This window comes from Capra hircus, chromosome 3 (assembly GCF_001704415.2).
Source record: "Capra hircus breed San Clemente chromosome 3, ASM170441v1, whole genome shotgun sequence".
NCBI lineage: Eukaryota > Metazoa > Chordata > Mammalia > Artiodactyla > Bovidae > Capra > Capra hircus.
The window spans coordinates 99,961,498-99,982,679 of NC_030810.1; the positions used below are offsets into that span (position 1 = coordinate 99,961,498).

At 50.9% G+C, this 21,182-nt stretch overlaps 2 protein-coding genes across 9 annotated transcripts; both read left to right on the forward strand.

Moving 5' to 3' along the window:
• TARS2 (threonyl-tRNA synthetase 2, mitochondrial (putative)) lies at positions 1,840–15,078 on the forward strand. 3 transcript variants are annotated; one of them, XM_018046035.1, is made up of 18 exons: positions 1,840–2,086; positions 3,714–3,910; positions 4,234–4,357; positions 5,013–5,137; positions 5,929–6,046; positions 6,164–6,228; positions 6,463–6,541; positions 7,714–7,860; positions 8,051–8,149; positions 8,668–8,885; positions 9,341–9,503; positions 9,723–9,860; positions 10,041–10,118; positions 12,228–12,328; positions 12,529–12,630; positions 12,809–12,881; positions 13,394–13,508; positions 14,607–15,078. In XM_018046035.1, the coding sequence occupies exons 1-18, from the start codon at positions 2,027–2,029 to the stop codon at positions 14,753–14,755; spliced, it is 2,151 nt and encodes a 716-aa protein (XP_017901524.1). In that variant the 5' UTR covers positions 1,840–2,026; the 3' UTR covers positions 14,756–15,078. The 3 variants fall into 3 exon arrangements, with proteins under 3 accessions (XP_017901524.1, XP_013817889.2, XP_005677726.2); XM_013962435.2 differs by lacking the exon at positions 1,840–2,086 and adding an exon at positions 3,243–3,393; XM_005677669.3 differs by lacking the exon at positions 1,840–2,086 and adding an exon at positions 3,244–3,384.
• Positions 15,162–20,897, forward strand: ECM1 (extracellular matrix protein 1). Of its 6 annotated transcripts, XM_013962439.2 has the most exons (11): positions 15,162–15,722; positions 16,822–16,884; positions 16,965–17,066; positions 17,171–17,248; positions 17,336–17,416; positions 17,964–17,978; positions 18,081–18,403; positions 18,670–19,044; positions 19,530–19,750; positions 19,919–20,006; positions 20,414–20,897. In XM_013962439.2, the coding sequence occupies exons 1-11, from the start codon at positions 15,653–15,655 to the stop codon at positions 20,642–20,644; spliced, it is 1,647 nt and encodes a 548-aa protein (XP_013817893.2). In that variant the 5' UTR covers positions 15,162–15,652; the 3' UTR covers positions 20,645–20,897. The 6 variants fall into 6 exon arrangements, with proteins under 6 accessions (XP_013817893.2, XP_013817892.2, XP_005677724.2 ...); XM_013962438.2 differs by having other exon boundaries at positions 17,964–18,403; XM_005677667.3 differs by lacking the exon at positions 17,964–17,978.

Sequence of the window (21,182 nt, forward strand, 5' to 3'; positions counted from 1 at the left end):
ATAGTTGTACAGGTAATATCTAGGACCTTCCTTCAAGGTACTTAAGTCTTTGTTTTTGTTACTTTATTTCAGCATCGAACTTAAGTTGACACTGGCTCCTGTGTTCAGGAGATTTCATGTTTTCTTGAACTGACCAACCAGGGTCATTTGAAAGGCGTGGTGGCTGTATTTCTCTCGTACCGACTCAAGAAATGTCTTAGGAAAGGACAATCTTATTAGAGACTTTTTAGGGGAGCCCAAGGTTTTGTTTTCAATTTATCCCCATGCTCTGGCTAGAATGTCTCCCCCTCAATTTACTCAGCGAAGTTGGCTGGACTATCTCTGTAGTATATTGAAAGCAAAGTTAAAGTTTGGCCCCATCCTAGATCTTTATTACTAAGGGGGGGAAGATTTTTTTAACCTAACCTCCCCACAGCACCTACTGTAGCTTTAGCCACTCTGCTAGTTCCTTGGGCCTCAAAACCATTTGGTGGCAATGATACAAAGCTTTCTTGTATTTTACCTTCTTATATTTATCCTTTTTCCCTCAATATCTCTTCTACCGCTTTGGTGTAGGGAAATTTTGCTTCTAAGAATGAAAATTTGGAGGTATGTGTTGCTCCTGATAACAAGAGGGAAATGTACTGTACTTTTCCATGGAGAGAATTTTTACAAACAGTTAAAGATGATAAAAACAATACCTGCTCAACCAAAGCTGTAACTAACAGGATGTCTATTCTAAGAGTGGAGTAAAGCTGAGAGTTTTCTCAAAATTGATTGAGGGTCTAGTGTACCCTTTTCTGAGGAGTTCTTTTCCCTAGACTTCTATGAAACCTTCTGGCATTATTTCCTAAACTCTGCTTTTTCCTTAACCTTAGACTAGTAGAGGTTATTTGGTAAGACGCCTCTTTGCCTGTTTTCTTGGCTTTTTATTAACTTTCTCTCCACCCTATTAAAGGCCTCTTAGGGCCCAAAGGCTCCTAGTTCTGTTCCCTGGAGAGAAAAAAAAGAGATGAGCTACCAAACGTGATGCATGGTGATGATCCTGGTCCCTGTGAGACAGCATAACGTGTTATAACACTGGTCCTGCATTCAGATGGAGTGGGGCTTGACTTCTTTGAGAGTCATTTTCAACATTTTGAAGGGACTGTAAGAACTACTACTTGGGGTTCTCGGAATTCAGTGAGATAGTGAAGCATGGCACTTGGCACATAGTGGTTGTTGAGTAATATTCTGGTGGAAGGGAGGAGCAGTTTTAGCAACAGATATTTCCCCAGCAGGCTAATTGGCTAAAATTCTGAGGCTGAGACGTGCTAGTCACAGATCAGAAGTTGTGAAGACCCAGTGGTTAATGTGTTGGCCTTCGCTAGCTTACTCTTGCCTGCTTGCTTGCTGGCTTGCTTGTGACACAGGCAGGAATGGAATAACAACATTCCTTCCTTCACTGCAAACCAGATCACGTAAGTGATGAAGTAGCAGTTGATTGGCATCCCGTAGCACCCAGCTCAGTGCATCGCACATAGCAAGTAGTCAGTACATGTTTGAGGGATGAGTGCAGGCAGCTATTGTCTGTGACTGTAATTAATCTACTTATCCCACTATCCCTCTACTATCCTCCCAAAGCAGAATGGTTAAAGAAGGTGTGTGTCAGTATACAAGTCCTATGGGGTTTCAAGTCGGTACAGTGGTCGGTATATTCTTAATTATTTATGATTATGTATGGAGTAGCTGCCATTTTGTTGCATGCAGTGTGACACTTCCCTGTCCCTTTTGGCGCAGAGCCATAGGAAGAGTTCTGCCTGCTGTCACACTTCCTGATTGCCATTTAAAAAGTCTCCCAACCTTCTCCCAAACTCACACACATACAAGTAATCTTCCTCTTCCACACTCTTGTCTATTTCTTTTTGTATTTCAGGGTGTCTAACGTGCCAGAAGATGGAGCCAAGATTCGGAGTGGTGCCTGTGACTCAGATCAACTGCTGCCTCCCCAGACAGAACCTCTGGAAACTTAGATTAAACACCTTTCTATGACAGCTCTTCCTCCACAATGCTTGATAACATCACCATTGGAAACTTGAGAACCTACACCAAGCATCCCCACCCCCAGGTGAGGGGACTAATGGGAATTACTAAGAACCTCACATCTGTCCCTAAATCCATTTCCCTCATACTTTACAAATCTGGTTGTGTTTCAATTTTTACTATAGAAAACAAATCAAATACACCTAGTCCTGTGTTCTGGATATAGCAGGGAGAGGGCTAAAGGAGAGCTAGGATGGGAATTAGAGGCAGCCTTGGTTGGAAGCAGAGAGCTAAGGTTCTAGGGTTAGGCACTTCTTTCTGAGCTGTTGGAGGAATTGTATTGGGAGTAAACTCTTACTACCAGAGAAAGTCTGTTGTGGTAGAAGAATACAAAACATGGATTCAGAATCCAGCATCAGTTGGCATTAAACCACTTACCTTTTCTGACCTTAAATTCCTCATCTGTAAGATTAAGGGGTCTCTAAAGGGCTCTCTTTAAGCACCATGAGTATGAAGGGATGCCAAAGAATGCCTTCTGCAGATTCTTTGCTCTAGCCCCAAAGTGGTTATGTTCATTTATTCTCATAGCTTGTCACTAGTGTTGCCCATTACTATGTACTGTGCAATATATTAGACAATATAAAATTAACCTTAATTCAGAATTAGAACTATTATTATTCCCATTTTATAGATAAGAAAATTGAAGTTCAGAAGTTTATTTTGTTTGGGAGTGTCTGGTTTTGTCGCATTGCCTGGCTTGTGGGCTCTTAGTTCCCTGACCAGTTCCCTGTGGCTTCTGCAGTGGAAGAGCAGAGTCTTAACCACTGGACCGCTAGGGAATTCTAGAAGTTAATTTCCCCAAAATGACACAATCCCCAGGATTTACACTAGATCTGTCTTATCTCAAAGTATATGCTTTTATTTGTTTCCTACCTGCCAGTGAAGACTGTAAAGCATGGTTAAAAGGAAATGACTACCCTTTCCGATCTGTTTCTCTTCCGCTTGCATTCTGGGAAATTTTCCTGCCCCTGTCCTCGAAGCCGCAGGATATCTTACTGCTCTTTTGATCTGAAACTGCAGGTCCCTGGAATTGCCCACGTGTGTAACAGTTTAGGTCTTCCGGTCAGGCGGAACCACCCACACCGCTGCTAGTGCTGCGTGGGGTGTTCCTCTTCGGAGTTCCTGGAGGTGGTCCCAAATTGGAGTGGCAGCTGTAGTAACCAATAGGCATGGATATTGTTGGGCCAGACGTCAATGAGGAATCTGGCGAAGTAGAAGCGGCGATCTTTTGAGTATGTAGCACAGGACTGAGGGAAAATGGGGCTGTATCAGCGGTGTCGGCGGCTTCGGTTCCCAGGGTTACATGCCTGCGGGCTGCACACGGTGCGTGAGGTACCCAAAAGTTCCGAGCCATATTGGACCCAGCCCAGCGGAACCCCCAAAGTGTAGGCTCTTAACCCTGCTTGACACCGCCTGCTCCCTCCCAGCGGCCCCCAACCGGACTACCCTAGCCCTTAGATGCGCCATTTTTTCCCTCGTGTTGGCAGCCTGGGGAGCCTAGAGCTCCTAGCCTCTAGGGCCCTGTATCACCCAGTGTTTTTAAAGGCCCAGGATTCGGACCACGGCCACTTAAATGTTCTAATTTCGCGCGGTCCCAATCCCAGGAAGGAATGATGGAACCTGTGTTAACTTGTTAACATCTTTCCCTCCAGGCAGCTGTGCCGACCCCTCCACACTGGTTGGTGGAGCGGCTTGGCTATTTTGAGGAGCTATGGACTGCTCAGGTAAAGAGGTTAGCAAGCATGGCACAGGAGGAACAGCGGACTATTAAGATATCACTTCCTGGAGGTCAGAAAGTCGATGCTGTAGCATGGAAGACAACTCCTTACCAACTAGCCCAGCAGATCAGGTACTAGGCTCATTCTGCACCTACCAGGATAATGCTTCTATCTCTGCTTTCTCTTTCTCAATTTGAGTAGGGGACAGACTTTGTATGTTTATCCTATCCTCCCCAAGATAGCATTTCCTGCCAATTCCTTTTCAATCTGCATTAGTTTCATAGTCTCTGACCTTCCTCCATTTGGCATGGAGGGTGGAGGGGAATGATAAATTATATTGCTCCCGTAACTCGTTTCCTCTTGCAGGTTTGGAGTTACTAAGAGATTAGTTCCTGTCTTCGCCTTTGGATTGTAACCTTGTCTTTTTCTTTACCTGTATTCCTCACTGCTGAAGTTCAAACCTGGCAGATACTGCAGTGGCTGCTCAAGTGAATGGAGAACCTTATGATCTGGAGCGGCCCTTGGAGACAGATGCTGACCTCAGGTTTCTGACATTCGATTCTGCACAGGGGAAAGCGGTAAGCTTCTTCCTTATCGGGGATACAGTGGCTACTAAACTAAGAGATGTTTAAGTAGGCATTTCTAGCGTTTATTTCCCTTGCATCAGTTTCTCCAAGTGCAGTTGGGAGGCTTACGGCATATTACTTGCCTTGACTGGTCCTGGCTAAGCTGGAAACTTAGGATGAAAGTTTTTACTTAGCCTGGGTCTATTAAGCAGTGACCATTTGTGCTAGTGAAAGGGAGAGAATTAAGTTGAAAATAGATAATATGCCCAGTTAGCCCCCCAACTCTTGAGACCTATAAGTCATCAGTAGCACGTTTTTAATTCTAGTGTGGCTTGCACAACTGGGCACATGACCTGGCTTCCCCTCCACTTTTTCATGTCAGCTTGGATGGTATGAAAACTGACTAACCTCCTACTATGCTCTGGAACTGGAAAGCAATGAGGAGTGGGGCTTACTCTTTTCTGTGCATTGCTTCTAGGGGCCTTCTTTCTTTTATATTCAGTTTTGTTGTTTATTTGTCTTTTACTATTCAGCAGTCACCCCCAAGCTCGGGTCACATTTTGTGATAGTTACTCATAACTGGTTCACATCAGCTTTTCTGAGGAGGTCAGAGAGGTAGGGGCTAAAGAAGGCTATGAACTCATGAACTCCTTTCTTGTGAACCCAGGTATTCTGGCACTCCAGTACGCATGTCCTGGGGGCAGCAGCTGAACAGCTTCTAGGTGCTGTCCTCTGCCAAGGCCCAAGCACAGAATGTGGCTTTTACCATGATTTCTTCTTAGGAAAGGAACGGTGAGTAATGCAAGGAAGGAGGAGAATAATTCTGGGGTGCTTTTTTTTTTTTCAGAGATATCACCATATTTTCTTTTTCTTTTTTTGAGGTCTAATTGACGAATACAGTTGTAACTTATTTAAAGTATAGTTATGGTGATTTGATATATGTCTACATTGTAGAAGGATTCTCATAATCAAATTATCACATGCTTTTTTGTATGTATGAGAATGCTTAAGACCTACTTTTAGAGAATTTCAATTATACAATACAGAATTTATCAACTATAGCCACAGTGCTATATGTTAGTTCCACAGGCCTTATTCCTCTTATAACTGAAAGTTTGTACCTCTTTACTGGGATGGTTTCTGAGGCCTTTTCTGGAGCCTCATGCATGTTCAGTTTGGAGGAGAAAGAAAACTGGGGGCAGGGTCCCTCCATGCCTCAGCTGTGACACTGGTATCACCGTCTCTATTAGTCCATGTCCTTCCTTCTCTAAATCACCTTGAAACTTACCTTCTCTAGCTTTTATGTATTCAACTTTTACTTCATCCCTCATTACTGTTGCTCTAGTTTTGTTTATCCAGATTGCCTGCATGCAACATTTAATTTCATACCTAGAGCTGTTTTCCTCCAGCTGTAAACTTTGAATCTGATTTCCTATTTGTTTTCCCCTAGTCTCTTTGTCTTTGCCAGTAACTTTAGATGTTTCCGGAGGGCAGGATTCACCCCCTAGCCAGTACCCAGGTGTGTCACCCAGGTGTTGCTCCCTAGCAGACAGAGGCCAGCCAACCATCCTTCGTCTCTCCAGGACAGTCAAGGGCTCAGAGCTGCCTGTTTTGGAACGGATTTGCCAGGACCTTGCAGCTGCTGCTCAGCCCTTCCGGAGACTGGAGGCTTCCCAGGCTCAGCTTCGCCAGCTCTTCAAGGTAGGGTGGAGACACACAGATTTAGGAGAATGATCGAGAGGTGTGAGGGGAGGAGTGGCTCTCTCCGGGATGTCTCTGTGAAAATAAAGGCTTGTCCTCACTTTCCCCTTCTTCCAGGATAACCCCTTTAAGCTTCGCTTGATTGAGGAGAAGGTGACAGGCCCAACAGCAACAGTGTATGGGTGAGAGCTGCTGACGCTGAGAGGAACAGGGAGAGGCGGGGCTGCGGTAAGGAAGGCCAGGGCTGGCGTGGGGGAAGAAGAGAGGCTGTGGTGCTCCAAAGGAATGGCACTGATGTTTATCTCTCACTGCTCTCTCTGTGGAGCAGTTCTTTGCATCTCTTTCTGTCAGCTAAATACCCTGAGAGGGAGAAACTTAGAAGCTCAAACCACTCACTGGCCCCTTCCTTCTCCCAGGTGTGGCATGCTGGTTGACCTGTGCAGAGGCCCCCACCTTCGGCATACTGGACAGATCGGAGGCCTGAAGTTGCTGTCGGTCAGTCATGAGGACTGGGTTAGCTTGAGATGCCTGTGTTTTCACTGGAGTGAGTTGAGAAGGGGAAGGTGATTCTCAGCCCCTTCTCTACTCTGATAGCTAAGGGAGGAATCTGGAAGGAGAAAGAAACTTTGTCCCTGCCTTCTAGAAACTTCCCATCTAGTGACAGATACTTGACACCCTGCCAGGGCCCAGAAGCCAATTCAAATTCCATAGTCAGACATTACCACCAAGAGAGATGGCAAAGGAGAGCATAAACAGACTGGACAGGGTCATTAGGGAAGACTCCTGAGGGGAGAGCAGGTGTGGAACACCATTTGACAGGCACAGAGAGAACATTCTTTTAAGTCAGAGGCCTGCCCTTTATAAAAATACCGCTCCTGGGCAATGTGAACTGTCAGTTGGAGTAGGATCAGGAAGCAGGGAGTGAGGGGAGAGGCAGATAGGTAGAGCAAACCCTGGACTGAAAACCTAGGCATCTGCTCTGAGTTCTGTCTCTGCCACTGATAAGTATATGGCCTTGGGTAAATCTCCTTGCCCATGGTCCCCAGCTGTAAAATGAGGCTGTTAATTCCTGTCCTGCCAGTGGGGCCAAATCATAGACACAAAACCAACTAACACAAGAGAAAGTGAGGACAAGTTAAAAGTACTATAAAATGCAGGCCGTTTCTCATTAGTACTATTGTTCAAGGAACGAGAAGCAGAGGCATTTGAATTTCATGGATCCAGGAACAGCGTGGGAGATTGGGTTTTCTCATGACTGTGTGGGAGCTTGATAAGGGGATGGGTGGACTTAATATTTGACCGGTGCTTAGGGTTACTTCCCTGTGCCATTGTTGATTAGAAGGGGAAGGAAGGAAGTACAGGGGTGCTGGTAAGATAGTGCTGGTGAGAATGCAGAGGTGACCAGATGCAGTTAGAGTTGAGCAGTACATGTGTAGAAACCAAGGCCCAGGTACCGCCAGGGTGGTAAACATGTCAGGGGTTGTGTGGAGGATTAGGTGGGCATCCTGCTGCTGGGGATGGTGGGAAAAGTGAGAGAGACAAGATGGGATTGTTGTCAAGTGGGTGCCTGCGATGCTTGCGCCCAGAGTATCATCTGAGGATTGAAGGAGGTTGGGTGGGTGCCTTCAGTCCTCATCTTCCCTTTGACTCCCTCTGTCCTCCCACAGAACTCATCATCAGTGTGGAGATTTCCAGGCGCCCCAGAGACGCTACAGAGAGTGTCCGGCATTTCCTTCCCCACTGCAGAGGAGCTGAGGGCCTGGGAAGAATGGAGGGAGGACGCAGAGTTACGGGACCACCGGCGCATTGGGAAGGTGTAGAGACTGGGGGGATGGCGGCGGAGGAGGTGTGATGATAAGGGTTGCAGAGCCAGGAGGGAACCTGATCTGTTAAGTTGGGAGGAAATTCAGAATCCCACAAACGGAGCAACTCTGTCAAGTAATCTCTTCTGGGTTTTCAAGCCCTGCTTTCACCTTGAAGTGATATTGCTGGTTCCAACTCCAGGAACAGGAGCTCTTCTTTTTCCATGAACTGAGCCCTGGGAGCTGCTTCTTCCTGCCTCGAGGGACAAGGGTGTATAATGCACTGGTGGCTTTTATCAGGGTAAGGAGGACCCATGTTCAGGGGGAGGATGACTGGAGAGGGACTGAGGGCCTAGAAGAATCCAACTGTTAAAAAGAGAGGAATTAGAAGTTTGAACATTAATACCATCAGGTGCACGTGTGCTAAGTCACTTCAGTTGTGTCTGATTCTGCAGCCGCAGGTACTGTGGCGCACCAGGCTCCTTTGTCCATGGAATTTCCCAGACAAGAATACTGGAGTGGGTTGCTATTTCCTTCTCCAGGGGATCTTCCCAACCCAGGGACTGAACCCACATCTCTTATGTCTCCTGCATCAGCAGTGGGTTCTTTACCACTAGCGCCACCTGGAATGATAGAGTGCAAGTGACCTTAATCAAGAGCAGTGCATCTACTATGGGGAATGTCGAGAGGGGGTGTGGTAATTACTAGGTGTGGCTGTGATCAGCATGACTTGAGGGCCCAGGAGAGCCACGCAGCTGCCACCCTGCCTCCTCTGCTCCCCAGTCACTCTGGTCTCCCATGTCTACATCTCCTCTGCAGGCTGAGTACACCTGCCGCGGTTTCTCAGAAGTGAAAACCCCCATGTTGTTTTCTACGAAGCTCTGGGAGCTGTCAGGGCACTGGAAGCATTATCGGGAAGACATGTTTGCCCTGCAGCCACCAGGCCTGGACAGGCCCTCCAGCTCTCAGAGCAACCATTCTGCCAGCCCCGCCGCAGACACACTTGCCCTCAAGCCCATGAACTGCCCTGCACATTGGTGAGCTGGGAGCCAGGAGACCTGGTTTCTTCTGGGGCTAGGGGTAGGCAGCCGGTTTGCTAAATATTAATAGAAGGCACCTTGGAATAGTGTTGGAACCCTGGATTCAAGTCCTGAATCTGCCTTCTATCTCCCCATGTGAATTTGGGGAAATCATCGTACCTCCCTAAGCCCCAGTCTCATCATGGGTAATAGCAAGGGTTTGGAGCTGCTGTTTCAGGTTCCTCTTTCAGTTCAATGCCTGTCACAGAACAGGGGCACAGGAAGTGGTGTCTGTTATTGTTACTGAGAAATTCACTTGAGAACCAGGCAGGATTAACAGGACTGAGCAGGAGGCAGGGTCAGGCCTGAGAGGGCATCAGCTGATAGTGCGAAGAAGGGAAGTGGAGGGCGGGGAGCAGGCCTCCGGGGTTAGTTTTCCCTGTGGCCCTGACTCTTCCCCACCCCAACCTCAGCCTAATGTTCGCCCACCGGCCCAGATCCTGGCGAGAGCTGCCCCTGCGACTGGCCGACTTTGGGGCCCTGCACCGGGCTGAGGCCTCTGGCAGCCTGGGGGGCCTGACCCGGCTTCGGTGCTTCCAGCAGGATGACGCCCACATCTTCTGTGCACCGGATCAGGTGGCCCTTCCCCAGCTCCACTGAAGCAGTCTAAACCACCTTTCATTCTCCTTGTGAACCGCCAACATTCCTGACCCTCAGCTGCCCTGTTTATATACTACAAGTCAGCTGCATTCCATCTCCAGCTTTCCTTTATGTTTTTGCTTTCTTCCCCTCAAACTTCCACCCTGACCCCAGAGCTCTAGCTGGCACGCAGCTCACCTACCCTTATTCCTCCAGCTGCAGGCAGAGATCCGAAGCTGTCTTGATTTCCTCCACTCTGTCTATACCATCCTTGGCTTTTCCTTCCACATGGCACTGTCTACCCGGCCGTCTGGCTTCCTGGGAGAGCCTTGTCTTTGGGACCAGGCCGAGCAGGTGAGTGAGTGGTAGGGAAGCAGAGGCAGACAAAGCAGTCTAATGGAAGGGGAGGGTAGGTGGGACTAAGGGTCCCTGGTGGAGGCAGATGCTGAGAGGGTCATTGCGGGGGCCAGTGGGATATGTTGCTTGTAAAGTCTAAGGCGACATATTCCTTCTCTTGTCTGTTTCTCTCTAAAGGTCCTGCAGCAGGCCCTAGAAGAATTTGGAGCACCGTGGGATCTCAACCCTGGAGATGGTGCGTTCTATGGGCCTAAGGTAAGCTGGGAACCCAGATTAGAGTCTTACTTACTCATCTTCTGGTTTTGTTTCATTAAATGTTTAATAGACACGAAGGAATGTGTTTAAACTTGTGTAGGATGTAAAGAAAAGCAATACATTTCCTGCCCTCAAGGAACTTAGGTCTGATGAAGCTTCTGGGAGGTAAAGAAGGCATTTTCAGCACCATGGGATCAGTACTGTGTAGGTACTAAGGGAGCATGTTACTCTGGAGGGTCAGAAAAGGTTTCCTGTAGGACTCTCTTTCTAATCTGAAAAGTAATTATTGGTTAAGTAAAAAGATGACTCAGGAGGGAACATTGTAGGCAGAGGCTGGGTCGAGGAGTGACATGGCAGGTTGAAAGAGGTGAAAGAAATCAGTGAAAAAAAGGCCTGAAAAGTGCCTGCTGGATATAGTGAAAGAGCTGTTAGGTTGGTTGGTTTGATTAATTTTGGCTGCACTGGGTCTTGGTCACTGCGTGAGCCTTTTCTCTAGTTGTGGCGATCAGAGGCTCTTCTTCACTGCAGTGTTTCAGCGTGCAGGCTTCTCACTGCAGTGGGTTCTCATTGCCGAGCACAAGCTCTAGGCACATGGGCTTTAGTAGTTGAGGTGTGCAGGCTCAGTAACTATGGTGCACAGGTTTAGTTGCTCCAAGGCATGTGGGATCTTCCAGAATCAGGGATCGAAACTGTGTCCCCACTCTGGCAGGTAGAATCTCAACCCACTGGACTACCAGGGAATCCCCAAGGCTGTTAGGTTTTGAGGGGCCATTTTCCAGTAAAATGGGGACGGGGGTTAGAATCAGAAGTGAATAAATGAATATAACTCTTCCAAAAACATTGGCTCTAAGGAATTTCCTGATGGTCCAGTGGTTAGGACTGAGCGCTTTCACTGCTGAGGGCCCAAGTTCAATCCCTGGTTGGGGAACTAAGATCCCATAAGCCGCACGCAGTGTGGCCAAGGCAAACCTTAAAGAACATTGGCTTTTATAAAGGCAAAGGAGAGTAGCTGACAGATCCAAAGAGATGTTGCCTGAGGATGTTTAAATGCTGTGATGTGAGGGAGCCTGTTTGGGTCGGGAGAAGTTGAAGTTGTAGAAGGGGTTTCAGTAGAGGAACATTTGTGGGACATCGTAAGGGATGGGATCCAGAGCCCTCCATAGACAGGACCCTTGTGCCTTTGTTTAGGAGATAGGAGGAAAGGCTGGGGTAGGTGCAAGGAAATGTATAGGTGTGGTGACAGAAGCTGAGACATTTTTCCTTTCTCATGCTGTCAGGAACATTTGCTGAGATGGGAGTGGGGAAGAGGAGAGTTGTCATGAGGGAGCTAAAGAAGGGAATTGAGGAGAAAGCTTGAGCATCCTTGAGGAGAACAGGGCACAGAGTTGGTTAGGACTGCCCGTGGCTCGCTGGCAACAGCACGGCTTCTGCTGAGGTTCACAGCGGCCCCTTGCGTCAGTCACTGTTTTTGCATCTGTAGTGTGTGGTATGCTGGGCAACGCGGGGCAGCTCTGTTGCAGGGCCAGGCAGGTGGGCAGCGAGGATGCTGCCAAGGTGGAGTTTCGTCATGTGGATGTGACAGAAGAACAACGATACCAAGGAACCTGAAGAGTGGTTAGAGCTTCATGGAGAGAAACGGAGGCGGGAAAAGCCAAGAGGCCTATGAGTGTGAAGAAAAGTGAGTTAAGGAGCTGAGAAATTGAAGAGTCATTAATAGGAATAATTGTCAGAGCTGGAAGGACAGGATACAGGAATCGGAGCAGGTGTCTGACGGATTGTTTCAGAGGCGCAGCCATCCTGGAGATGATGGGATGAAGGTCATGGCCACAGTGTGGGCTTGGGTGAAGGTCTCTGAGATGAGAAACTCGTGGAATTGAGAGGCCAGGGCGAGGCTGGGCCATTCATGTGAGTGTTGACGTCCCCTAATGTTACATCACTATTAAATGGAAAGAGCCACTGCCAGATTCTCCAGTGAGTGACGTGGAGCAGGATGCCGTGGGTGACATGTCTCTCCACACAGCCCGAGATGTGAGTAGATAGAGGGGGCGGACGTGCAGTGGAGGGCACTGGCTCTGGTTTCTCGAGTGTCCTCCCTTCTGTCTTCGCCAGATTGATGTGCACGTCCGCGATGCCCTGGGTCGACCCCATCAGTGTGGGACAATCCAGCTTGATTTCCAGCTGCCCCTGAGATTTGATCTCCAGTACAAGGGGTATGGCACCTTGTCCTCTCCCCTTTTCCCTCAGCTCACGGACTAGGTGGAGGCCCACTTCCCTTTCTACCCTTAAAATTTAGCCACATCCTCCACACCCTCCCTTGCCGGAGTTGAAGATTTCTTGGAAACTGGAAGGTAATCTTGGGTGCTCATTTTGTGATGCTTCTGCATTCTGTCCACCCCTATCTCCCTCCAAGGCAGTCGGGGGCCCTAGAGCGTCCAGTCCTCATTCATCGCGCTGTGCTTGGCTCCGTGGAAAGGATGTTGGGAGTGCTGGCGGAGAGCTGTGGGGGAAAATGGTGAGACCTTTGACCCAGATTCCTGTCTGTTCTGGCCCTCAAACCAGGCAGTGTGTGCTCCAGATCCCGCCCCCCTTCAGACTCCAGCTTCTGTTTCCTTCTAGAATCTGCTCTCTGCAGCCACACTTGTGGTCCGAGCCAGGATAAATAGTTTGCCTTCCTCTCTTCTCTCAATCAGGCCACTGTGGCTGTCCCCGTTCCAGGTGGTGGTCATCCCCGTGGGGACAGAGCAGGAGGAATATGCCAGAGAGGTGAGGATGGGGGCCGACGCAGGGCTGATAGGCCCGGGACGAGCAATGGGAATTGCTACATGCTGGGAGTTCCACATCTGAAAACTGAGCTAATCCCTCCTTGCCTGGAGATTTGTGAAAATTAAACAAGTCGGTAAATGTTAAATAGACAATAAGGTCCATGGCACAGAAGGGGCCTTGGATGAATGTTGTTCTCATTTTTCGTCTCTAGAAAGAAGTAAGGATAATGGACAGTACTAGGGCCGAGCAGCTGGTTGGTGGTGTAGAGTGGTGTCTAGAAACAGGCAGGGTCCAGCGAGGCTTGGCTGCAGGATGAGGCAGACAAGGAAGCTGTGGGGGCTGCAGAGTGGCCTCAGTGTAGAGAGTGAAGAGGGTTCGTGAAGAGACCCGGAGAGCCTGGAGGCAGAGGAAGGAAGAGCAGGTGGGGGAGCTTGAGGAAAACTGGTGTTGGGGTATTCCACCTCCTCAGCCTTCCGTTAAATCAAGTGCCTATCAATGACCCTCTGCCCCAGGCACAGCAGAGCCTGCAAGCTGCGGGACTGGTCGGTGACCTGGACGCTGACTCGGGACTGACCCTCAGCCGGAGAATCCGCCGGGCTCAGCTCGCACACTACAATTTTCAGTTTGGTAAGACCTGGTCAGCACAGCCCCACGGCCCTACACTCTTCTACCCGGCCTGTATGTTCTTTCCTGTCAGGCCTGGTCATTTGCACATTTGGGTAATTTGCGGCTCATTCCCCAAGCTGGGCAGAAGCCAGGATTCAGCGCAACTGAGCCGTTGGGGCCTAGGCTCTTGCACCCCCTGGCCTGTGCCTCTGACCCTCAGGACAGTTTTCTGCTGGCCCCCACCCTAACTCTTGGTGTCTGTCAGGTTAATTAGTCAAGGGAGCATCAGACAGAAAGGGACAGGAAGGGCTAATAAGATGTTAATTAGTTAGTTTTGTTTATTCTAGACCTAGGTGGAGTCAGCCCTAAGGGATGAGAGAAAGGGCCATAAGGGAAAAAGCCTAAGCCAACCGTGTACCTTTTTTCATTTTTCCAAGATTCAGAGCTCTGTCTTGAAGGCAAGAAGTAGAGGTTTCTCAGCCAGATTACCTGATTCTCTAGTTTTACACACCCACTTCCCTGGTGGCTCAAACAGTAAAGCATCTGCCTATAATGCAGGAGACCCGGGTTCAGTCCCTGGGTAGGGAAGATCTCTTGGAGAAGGCAGTGGCAACCCACTTCAGTATTCTTGCCTGGAAAATCCCATGGACGGAGGAGTCTGGTAGGCTACAGTCCCTGGGGTCACAAAGAGTTGGACACAACTGAGCAACTTCACACACCCACTCATCCTGCCAGTCTTCGCAAAAGCTACGCCATGACCCCATGGACTTACATAACATGTCTCCCTCCCTGCCACCATCCCCTTTCTCTAATGTACATTCACACACACAGACACTTCTCTCTCTGGATCTGCTTCTTGATGTGTTTGTCTTTCTTTGGCTGACCGTACTGTCTCTCACCCCTGGGCTCCTGAGTGGAAGTGATAAGGCATGTAAGAAAATGTCTGGAATCTTTCAGGAAGACCAGGGAACTGGAGAGCAAGAGATAGCTAAATATATCCTTTCCCGGAACCATGTCTGAGCTCTGCTTTTCCTAAAGATTTCTGCACAGCAAAAGGAGGATATCCTCTCCTTTTGGATACACTTTTCCTAAGATTCCCAGACCTCCCTCTTCCTGCAGTGGTTGGCCAGAGAGAGCAGAGTAAGAGAACAGTGAACATTCGGACTCGAGATAATCGTCGACTTGGAGAATGGGACTTGGCCGAGGCTGTACAACGGCTACAGGAGCTGCAGGACACCAGGGTCCCAAATGCTGAAGAAATTTTCTGAGCATTTGTATATAGATGTGGCAAAGACCTGGCAGGAGCCACCAGCCATCCCTTAACTGACAGGTCTGGAGTCCCTCAGACTCCTCAGAACTTGTGTGAAGGCATGAACTACTTTCATGAAGAGATTTGGTCTGGGAGAAGCTGTAGCTGTTTGGATGTGAGGAGAGTGAAACTAAATAAACTTGGGTAACTTCCCTGGTGGTCCAGTGGTGAAGACTTTGTGCTTTCAGTGCAGGGGCTTGGGTTCAATCCCTGGTCAGGGAACTAAGATCTCACATGCTGTATGGTACAGCCAAAAAGTTAAATAAAAACAGTAAACTTGAAGCTAGTAGTGTATGTCCTCATCTCTGATTCCTGACAGGGACATAAAAAGGAATTTGACTCTGTCTCCCACTCTTCTGTCCTAGGGGCTTGAGGGTTTGAGAAGGGGCATTCCAGAGCTCTCCCTGGTTGGGGAGCTCCAGTTTGGAGGGTGTTCCTGTCTCAACTCCTCAGGGCCCTGTTTGCACACCTGAGTTCAGCAGGTTGTCAGATGCGTTCTCCGCAGAAGGCAGCACGCAGATGGAGAAGTTGGGGCACAGAATAAGGCCTTGGACCTCTCTCGCTCTGGGATTCTCAAAATCAGTTTCTCTGGAGTTGGGTGCACCTCCGTTCTCAGTCCTCTCAGGAGGCCTCAGGGTGAGTGCCAGAGGAGGAGCTGCTGGGACTGAGTCATGGCAGGAAGCTGAGGAGGGCGGGAGCTCTCTCTCGCAGCCTATAAAGAGGAGAAGGAACCGGCCCTGAAGTTCACAATAGCAGCAACAGCAACTGGACAGGCAGGCTCCCATCTGCCCGGCCCTTCAATCCGATCTGCCTGAGAGGACCTACTGGGTGGCCGCCCACTTGTACCTGCCCCAGGATGGGGACCATGTCCAGAGCAGCCTTGGTCTTGGCCTGTTTGACTGTTGCTTCTGTGGCCTCTGATGGAGGTGAGTTGGGCTTGGAGCCAGCACTTGGATGAGGGCCTGGGTCCAGCCGTCCTGGATGGCTCATCACGAGCAGAAAGGTACCCCGCTTGGCTGGCTGTTCTGAGCAGGCCTGTGGTGGGGCTGGGTGCTGGAGCCTTTAACAGGAGGGAGAGCAGGCGTACAGAAGGGGAGGGGTTAAGATTGCTGCCGAGAAGTACAATTGGAGTCAAATGGACCGCAGAGAGGGCAGGTAAATTCACTGAGTGAGGGACCTGCAGTGTCTGTGGGACCTATTACCCAGAAGAGAAGACCAGGAGCCCCTGGCTGCTCAAAACCAGTGCACTGACCCAGGGAACCTTGAGTGACTCCTTACCTGATGAGGAGGGGAGGGGAGGGGTTGTTACCTGTCCACAGGGGACCAGGCACAGCCCGTCCAGCTCACACACACATTATCTGCTTGGATGCCCAACAGAATGTTACTGTGGAAACTTGACAGAGCGTCCTAGATCTAGTCTGTCCCTGGGAGGCTCAATCTTGTCCCTCCCAGTCCTAGCCTTTCATGACTGCAAATCAGCTACAAGCAAGTCCTTTCGCCGTGGCTGTGGGGGTGTTTTGCTTCAAGAGTCCTGAACCATGCAGTTCCTCAGGTCCTAAAGAGACCTAAACTAGTGAGGAGCTGAGGCTATTGCAGCGGGGCACCTCAGCTCCTGTGCGGGCTCCTCACCGGAGGCCCAAAGGCGTCTCAAGGGCCCAGGGTAGATGGGGGCGGAGCAGACGGGCAGGCGAGGCTTGGGCCTGCTCAAGGCCTGAACTGTGGGGAGAGCCCAGAAGCTCTGAAGGGAAAGACACTGAAGCAAGATTAAGGCCTCTTCCCCAGCCCCATATGTCACAGTCCCTTTAGGCCAGGACTTGGAAGACCCAAGACTTTGAGCCTGGGGGAAGTGAGGCTGTCAGATTATCACACCGAATCAGTCTTGACCAGGCAGGTTTGGGGCAGGAGCAATAGACTTCTGGAGTCTTGGTCGTCATAAGCTCCTGACCTCCAGTGTCTCCCCTTCCCATACTCAGGGCCAGGAAAGAGCCCCTCAAAACCACCCCTGATTCACCCTTCCTCTTCCAGGTTTCAAGGCTTCAGGGCAGAGAGAGCTGGGGCCACAGCCCCTGACCCACCCCCTTCAAGAAGGTAAGCGTTTAGGGGCATGCCATGGTACCAGGGCTCCAGGAGGAAATGCAGGCTCTGACCATCTGCCTTCTTGCCTCCAGTGGGCTATGCTGCACCCCCTTCCCCACCTCTGAGCAGAGCCCTCCCCCAGGGTCACCCTCACACCTCCCAGCATAGCCTGCACTTTGAGGGACAGAGTGAAGGTAAGTCTCAGTTGCACCTCTAGGTTTCTAGTCTGGCCTACACCTGATATTCAGAATGGGAGGGGAGGAAGGGGTAGGCTACTCACACACACCCCTTTCTGTAGTGCAGCCCTTTCCCTCACAGGACGCCATCCCCCTCCAAGAGGAGCTGCCCCCTCCCCAGCTCCCCCTGGAAAAGAAAGGTGAGTGCTTCCCCGTCCGCCCCCTCCCACCACATCTTGCTGACATCAGCCTGACCCTTGCTCCTTTGTGTCCTCGGTGACTTTCAGGGGGTCCCCCTCTCCCTCAAGAAGCCATCCCCCTCCAAGAGGAGCTGCCCGCTCCCCAGGTTCCTATTGAACAGAAGGAAGGTAAGCGAGTGCCTCCCTTCTGCCCTCCTGCCTCCCGTGACTGACATCATGGGCTCTGGGGTCTCTGCCAATTACTAGCTGTGTAATAACCTTGGGTGAGTTACCTCTCCAAGCCTTAGTTATTGCTTCATTTGTGAAGTTGGGGAAATAATACCTATTTTATAAAACTATAAGATTAAATGACACAAAAGTAGTACTTATTTTCCCTTGCTTCTCCACTGAGTTCCTTTTTATCAATGAGAACTGGCCAGGCCCCTGTCTTCTAGAGGTGCCCATCCCAACATGATTTCTGATTACCTGTCTCCTTCTACCCCAGTAGACCCACCTTTGCAATATCAAGGGGAGTTGACTTTCCAATCTAAGCAGAGAGAGAGAGAGTGACAGCTTTTGTCTGTCCCTCCCCCCCTTTAGGGCTCAGACCCTGGTGGGGGTGGGGTGAGGAGCAGGGATTCTGAGCCCAGGGAAGCAACACAGTGGGCAGGAGTGATTTGGGGTTGGGAGCTGTAAGGGTGACACCTTGCGTGACTCAAGTCTCTTTTCCTTTTAGTCAGTCATTCTGAAGGTAAGAGCCACAAATTCATTTCTTGTCTTTTTCTTCTGTATCCTCCCAGCCTTTCACTGTCCCTCCACATAGTCCCCCTTCCCACTGTTTTCCCTGTTCTAGAAAAGCCAGCTCCCTCCATGGACCACGGCCCCCCAGAGCCCGAGTCCTGGAATCCAGCCCAGCACTGCCAACAGGGCCGACCCCGAGGCGGCTGGGGCCACCGACTGGATGGCTTCCCCCCTGGGCGGCCTTCTCTGGACAATCTGGACCAGATCTGCCTTCCTAGTCGTCAGCATGTGGTGTATGGCCCTTGGAACCTGCCACAGACTGGCTTTTCCCACCTCAGCCGTCAGGGTGAGACCCTCAATTTGCTGGAGACTGGATATTCCCGCTGCTGCCGCTGTCACAACCCCACAAACCGCCTGGACTGTGCAGAACTCGTGGTAAGGGTTGCGCTCTTGATCCTGGGGATGTCCTTTAACCCCCAGACTGTGTGTGTGTGTTTCAAGGACTAGAGGCCTAGGCCTGTGTGTGCAGGAACCTCAGGTCCCTCTCACTGGCCCTCCCGTGGGCCTCCTCGTGTGCAGAAGCGTGGAGGACAGCCTCCACTTCTTTCTTATCTGCCTGCCAGGGGCCTTTTCTGGAGCCTGGGAGGAAGACAGGAGTGTGGACAGTGGGCTGCTGGACTGACCCACTCCTCTCACTCTAGTGGGAAGACGCAGTGACCCGGTTCTGTGAGGCCGAGTTTTCGGTCAAGACCCAACCCCACGGGTGCTGCAAAAAGCAGGGGGAGGCTCGATTATCCTGCTTCCAGGAGGAAGCTCCCCGGCCACACTACCAGCTCCGGGCCTGCCCCAGCCACCAGCCTGGTATTTCCTTGGGCCCCAAGCTGCCCTTTCCCCCTGGGCTACCCACAGTGGACAATATCAAGAACATCTGCCACCTAAAACGCTTCCGCTCGGTGCCACGCAACCTCCCAGCCACGGACTCCATCCAAAGGCAGCTGCAGGCCCTGACCCGGCTGGAGGCGGAGTTCCAGCGCTGCTGCCGGCCCGGGAACAACCACACCTGTGCCTGGAAGGCCGTAAGTGGGCGTCTCGGCATCCCAAGAGCCTGTCTGCCTGCCCACCCGTCTCAGACCTCTGATCCCGCCGGCCTGTTCATCCACGTACCTAGCTACCCGCTGTGAGCACGTCTGCCCGTCTGCCTGCTTGTGAATGTCCGTCCGTCCACTGTGTGCCTCGTCCAAGTCTCTTCATCGTGTGCCTCCGTCCTGGCCGCGTCCACCCAGTGCCCCCCGTGTGCACCTCTCTGCCGTCCACCCGTCTGGCCTCACCCGATCCTCCCCGTCCGCTGCTCCAGCACACGTCCCATGGCCGGCTCCGAACCTCGGCTGTGCTTCTACCCCTTCTGCCTTCCCAGCCCCACACATCCACAGCTGCCTCTTTGCCCTTCCCTTTCAGCACCGGGGACAGGGAGTGCGCGTCTCATCGTGTGAGGCAGTGAGGGAAGCAGAGGGACAGGAGGGCCAGTGTCCAGTCGTCTGACTTGCCTTTCTCTGGTCCACAGTGGGAGGATACCCTCGATGGGTACTGTGACTGGGAGCACGCTATAAAGACCCACCACCACTCGTGTTGCCACTACCCCCCTAGCCCCCTCCGTGACGAGTGCTTCGCCCGTCGGGCTCCCTATCCCAACTATGACCGGGATATCTTGACCCTTGACCTCAGCCGAATCACCCCCAACCTCATGAATCACCTCTGTGGAAACCAAAGAGTTCTCAGCAAGCAGTGAGTCTTACCTAGTTCTTCCCCAGTGCTCTTCCCTTCCCCCAAAACTCCCTTCTGGGGCACCCTCTGGGACACTATTGGGAAGAGCGAAATCATGGTCTACAAACACCATTTTGGTGCCTGGGGTCACTCAGAGACCCTGACCCCTGCCCGTTTCCACCAACATAGCAAGCAGATTCCTGGGCTGATTCAGAAAGTGACTGCCCGTTGCTGTGACCTGCCATTCCCAGAGCAGGCCTGCTGTGCTGAGGAGGAGGTGAGTGTGAGGACAGGGCTCTCCCAGGGATGCAGAGGAGGGAGAAGCCTGGCACTGCGGGCCATCGCTTCTCTGAGTACCTCAAACCAGCCCTCAGAAACGAGGACCAGTGGGGAGGTCTTTCTTGGTTCCGAAAGTCTTCGTCTCTGACCTGACCTGCTCCCCGCCTCTAAGCACCTATGATGGCTCCTCTGGGCCTCTGGCATTTCCAGATGGTCACATCTGTCTGTCATAAGGAGTCTGTCTGGCTGTGGAAGGCAGCCTTGTACTCCCTCTGGGCCCCAGGGGTGAGGGGATCCAGGGAGGAAGCAGTAGAAGCGGAGGGAAGGGGAACTTGGATATCCAAGTAACCAGTCCTGACTCTGACAACCCTCCTCCCCATCACCTCTTCTTTATTCTGTCATCAGAAATCAGCCTTTATTGATGACCTGTGTGGTTCCCGACGTAACTTCTGGCGAGACTCTGCCCTCTGCTGTAAACTGAGTCCTGGGGATGAACAGGTCAACTGCTTCAACACGAAGTATCTGAGGAATGTGGCTCTAGTGACTGGGGACACTAGGGATGCCAAGGGCCCCGGGGAGCAGGGCCCAACTCGGGGAACAAATAGCAGCCCCACCTCTGAGCCCAAGGAAGAGTGAGTCACCCCAGAGCCTTAGAGGATCAGATTGGGGGAACCCCACCCCACCCCACCCTTCTGGAATATGCATTACAGTAAACACCTCTTGTATTTGGCCTCTTGTGTCTGTTGTCTCACACAAACACACCCTTGCAAGCCTGCCCAGATTTTCCTCAGTGACTGGCCCCTGAGGCCCACTGCCCCACCCCACTAGCTCAGCAGAAATCTTTCCACTGGTTGAGTTGGGACCACAACTAAACGGCTTAACATCAGTATTTATCATCTTGAATTTATTATTATTTTTTTTCTTTATTTTGGCTGTGCTGGGTCTTTGCTGTGTGTGTTTTTCTCTAGTTGTGCGTGCACTTCTCACTGCAGTGACATCTTTTGTTGCGGAGCACTGGTTCTAAGGTGTGCACATGGGCTCACTAGTTGCAGTCCCCAGGCACTCTAGCACAGGCGCAGTAGTTGTGCACAGACTTAGCCGCTCCAAGGCATGTGGGATCTTCCTAGACCAGAGATCAAACCCGTGTCCCTGCATTGGCAAGCAGACTCCACCA

Coding starts and splice junctions, on each gene's coding strand:
- ECM1 (XM_013962438.2), top strand. CDS start 15,653: ATGGGGACCATGTCCAGAGCAGCCTTGGTCTTGGCCTGTTTGACTGTT. Junction 17,417..17,963: donor TCCTATTGAACAGAAGGAAG/GTAAGCGAGTGC, acceptor TTTTCCTTTTAG/TCAGTCATTCTGAAGGTAAG. Junction 20,007..20,413: donor CCTGCTGTGCTGAGGAGGAG/GTGAGTGTGAGG, acceptor TTCTGTCATCAG/AAATCAGCCTTTATTGATGA.
- TARS2 (XM_013962435.2), top strand. CDS start 3,319: ATGGGGCTGTATCAGCGGTGTCGGCGGCTTCGGTTCCCAGGGTTACAT. Junction 9,861..10,040: donor TTTGGGACCAGGCCGAGCAG/GTGAGTGAGTGG, acceptor TTCTCTCTAAAG/GTCCTGCAGCAGGCCCTAGA. Junction 13,509..14,606: donor ACACTACAATTTTCAGTTTG/GTAAGACCTGGT, acceptor CTCTTCCTGCAG/TGGTTGGCCAGAGAGAGCAG.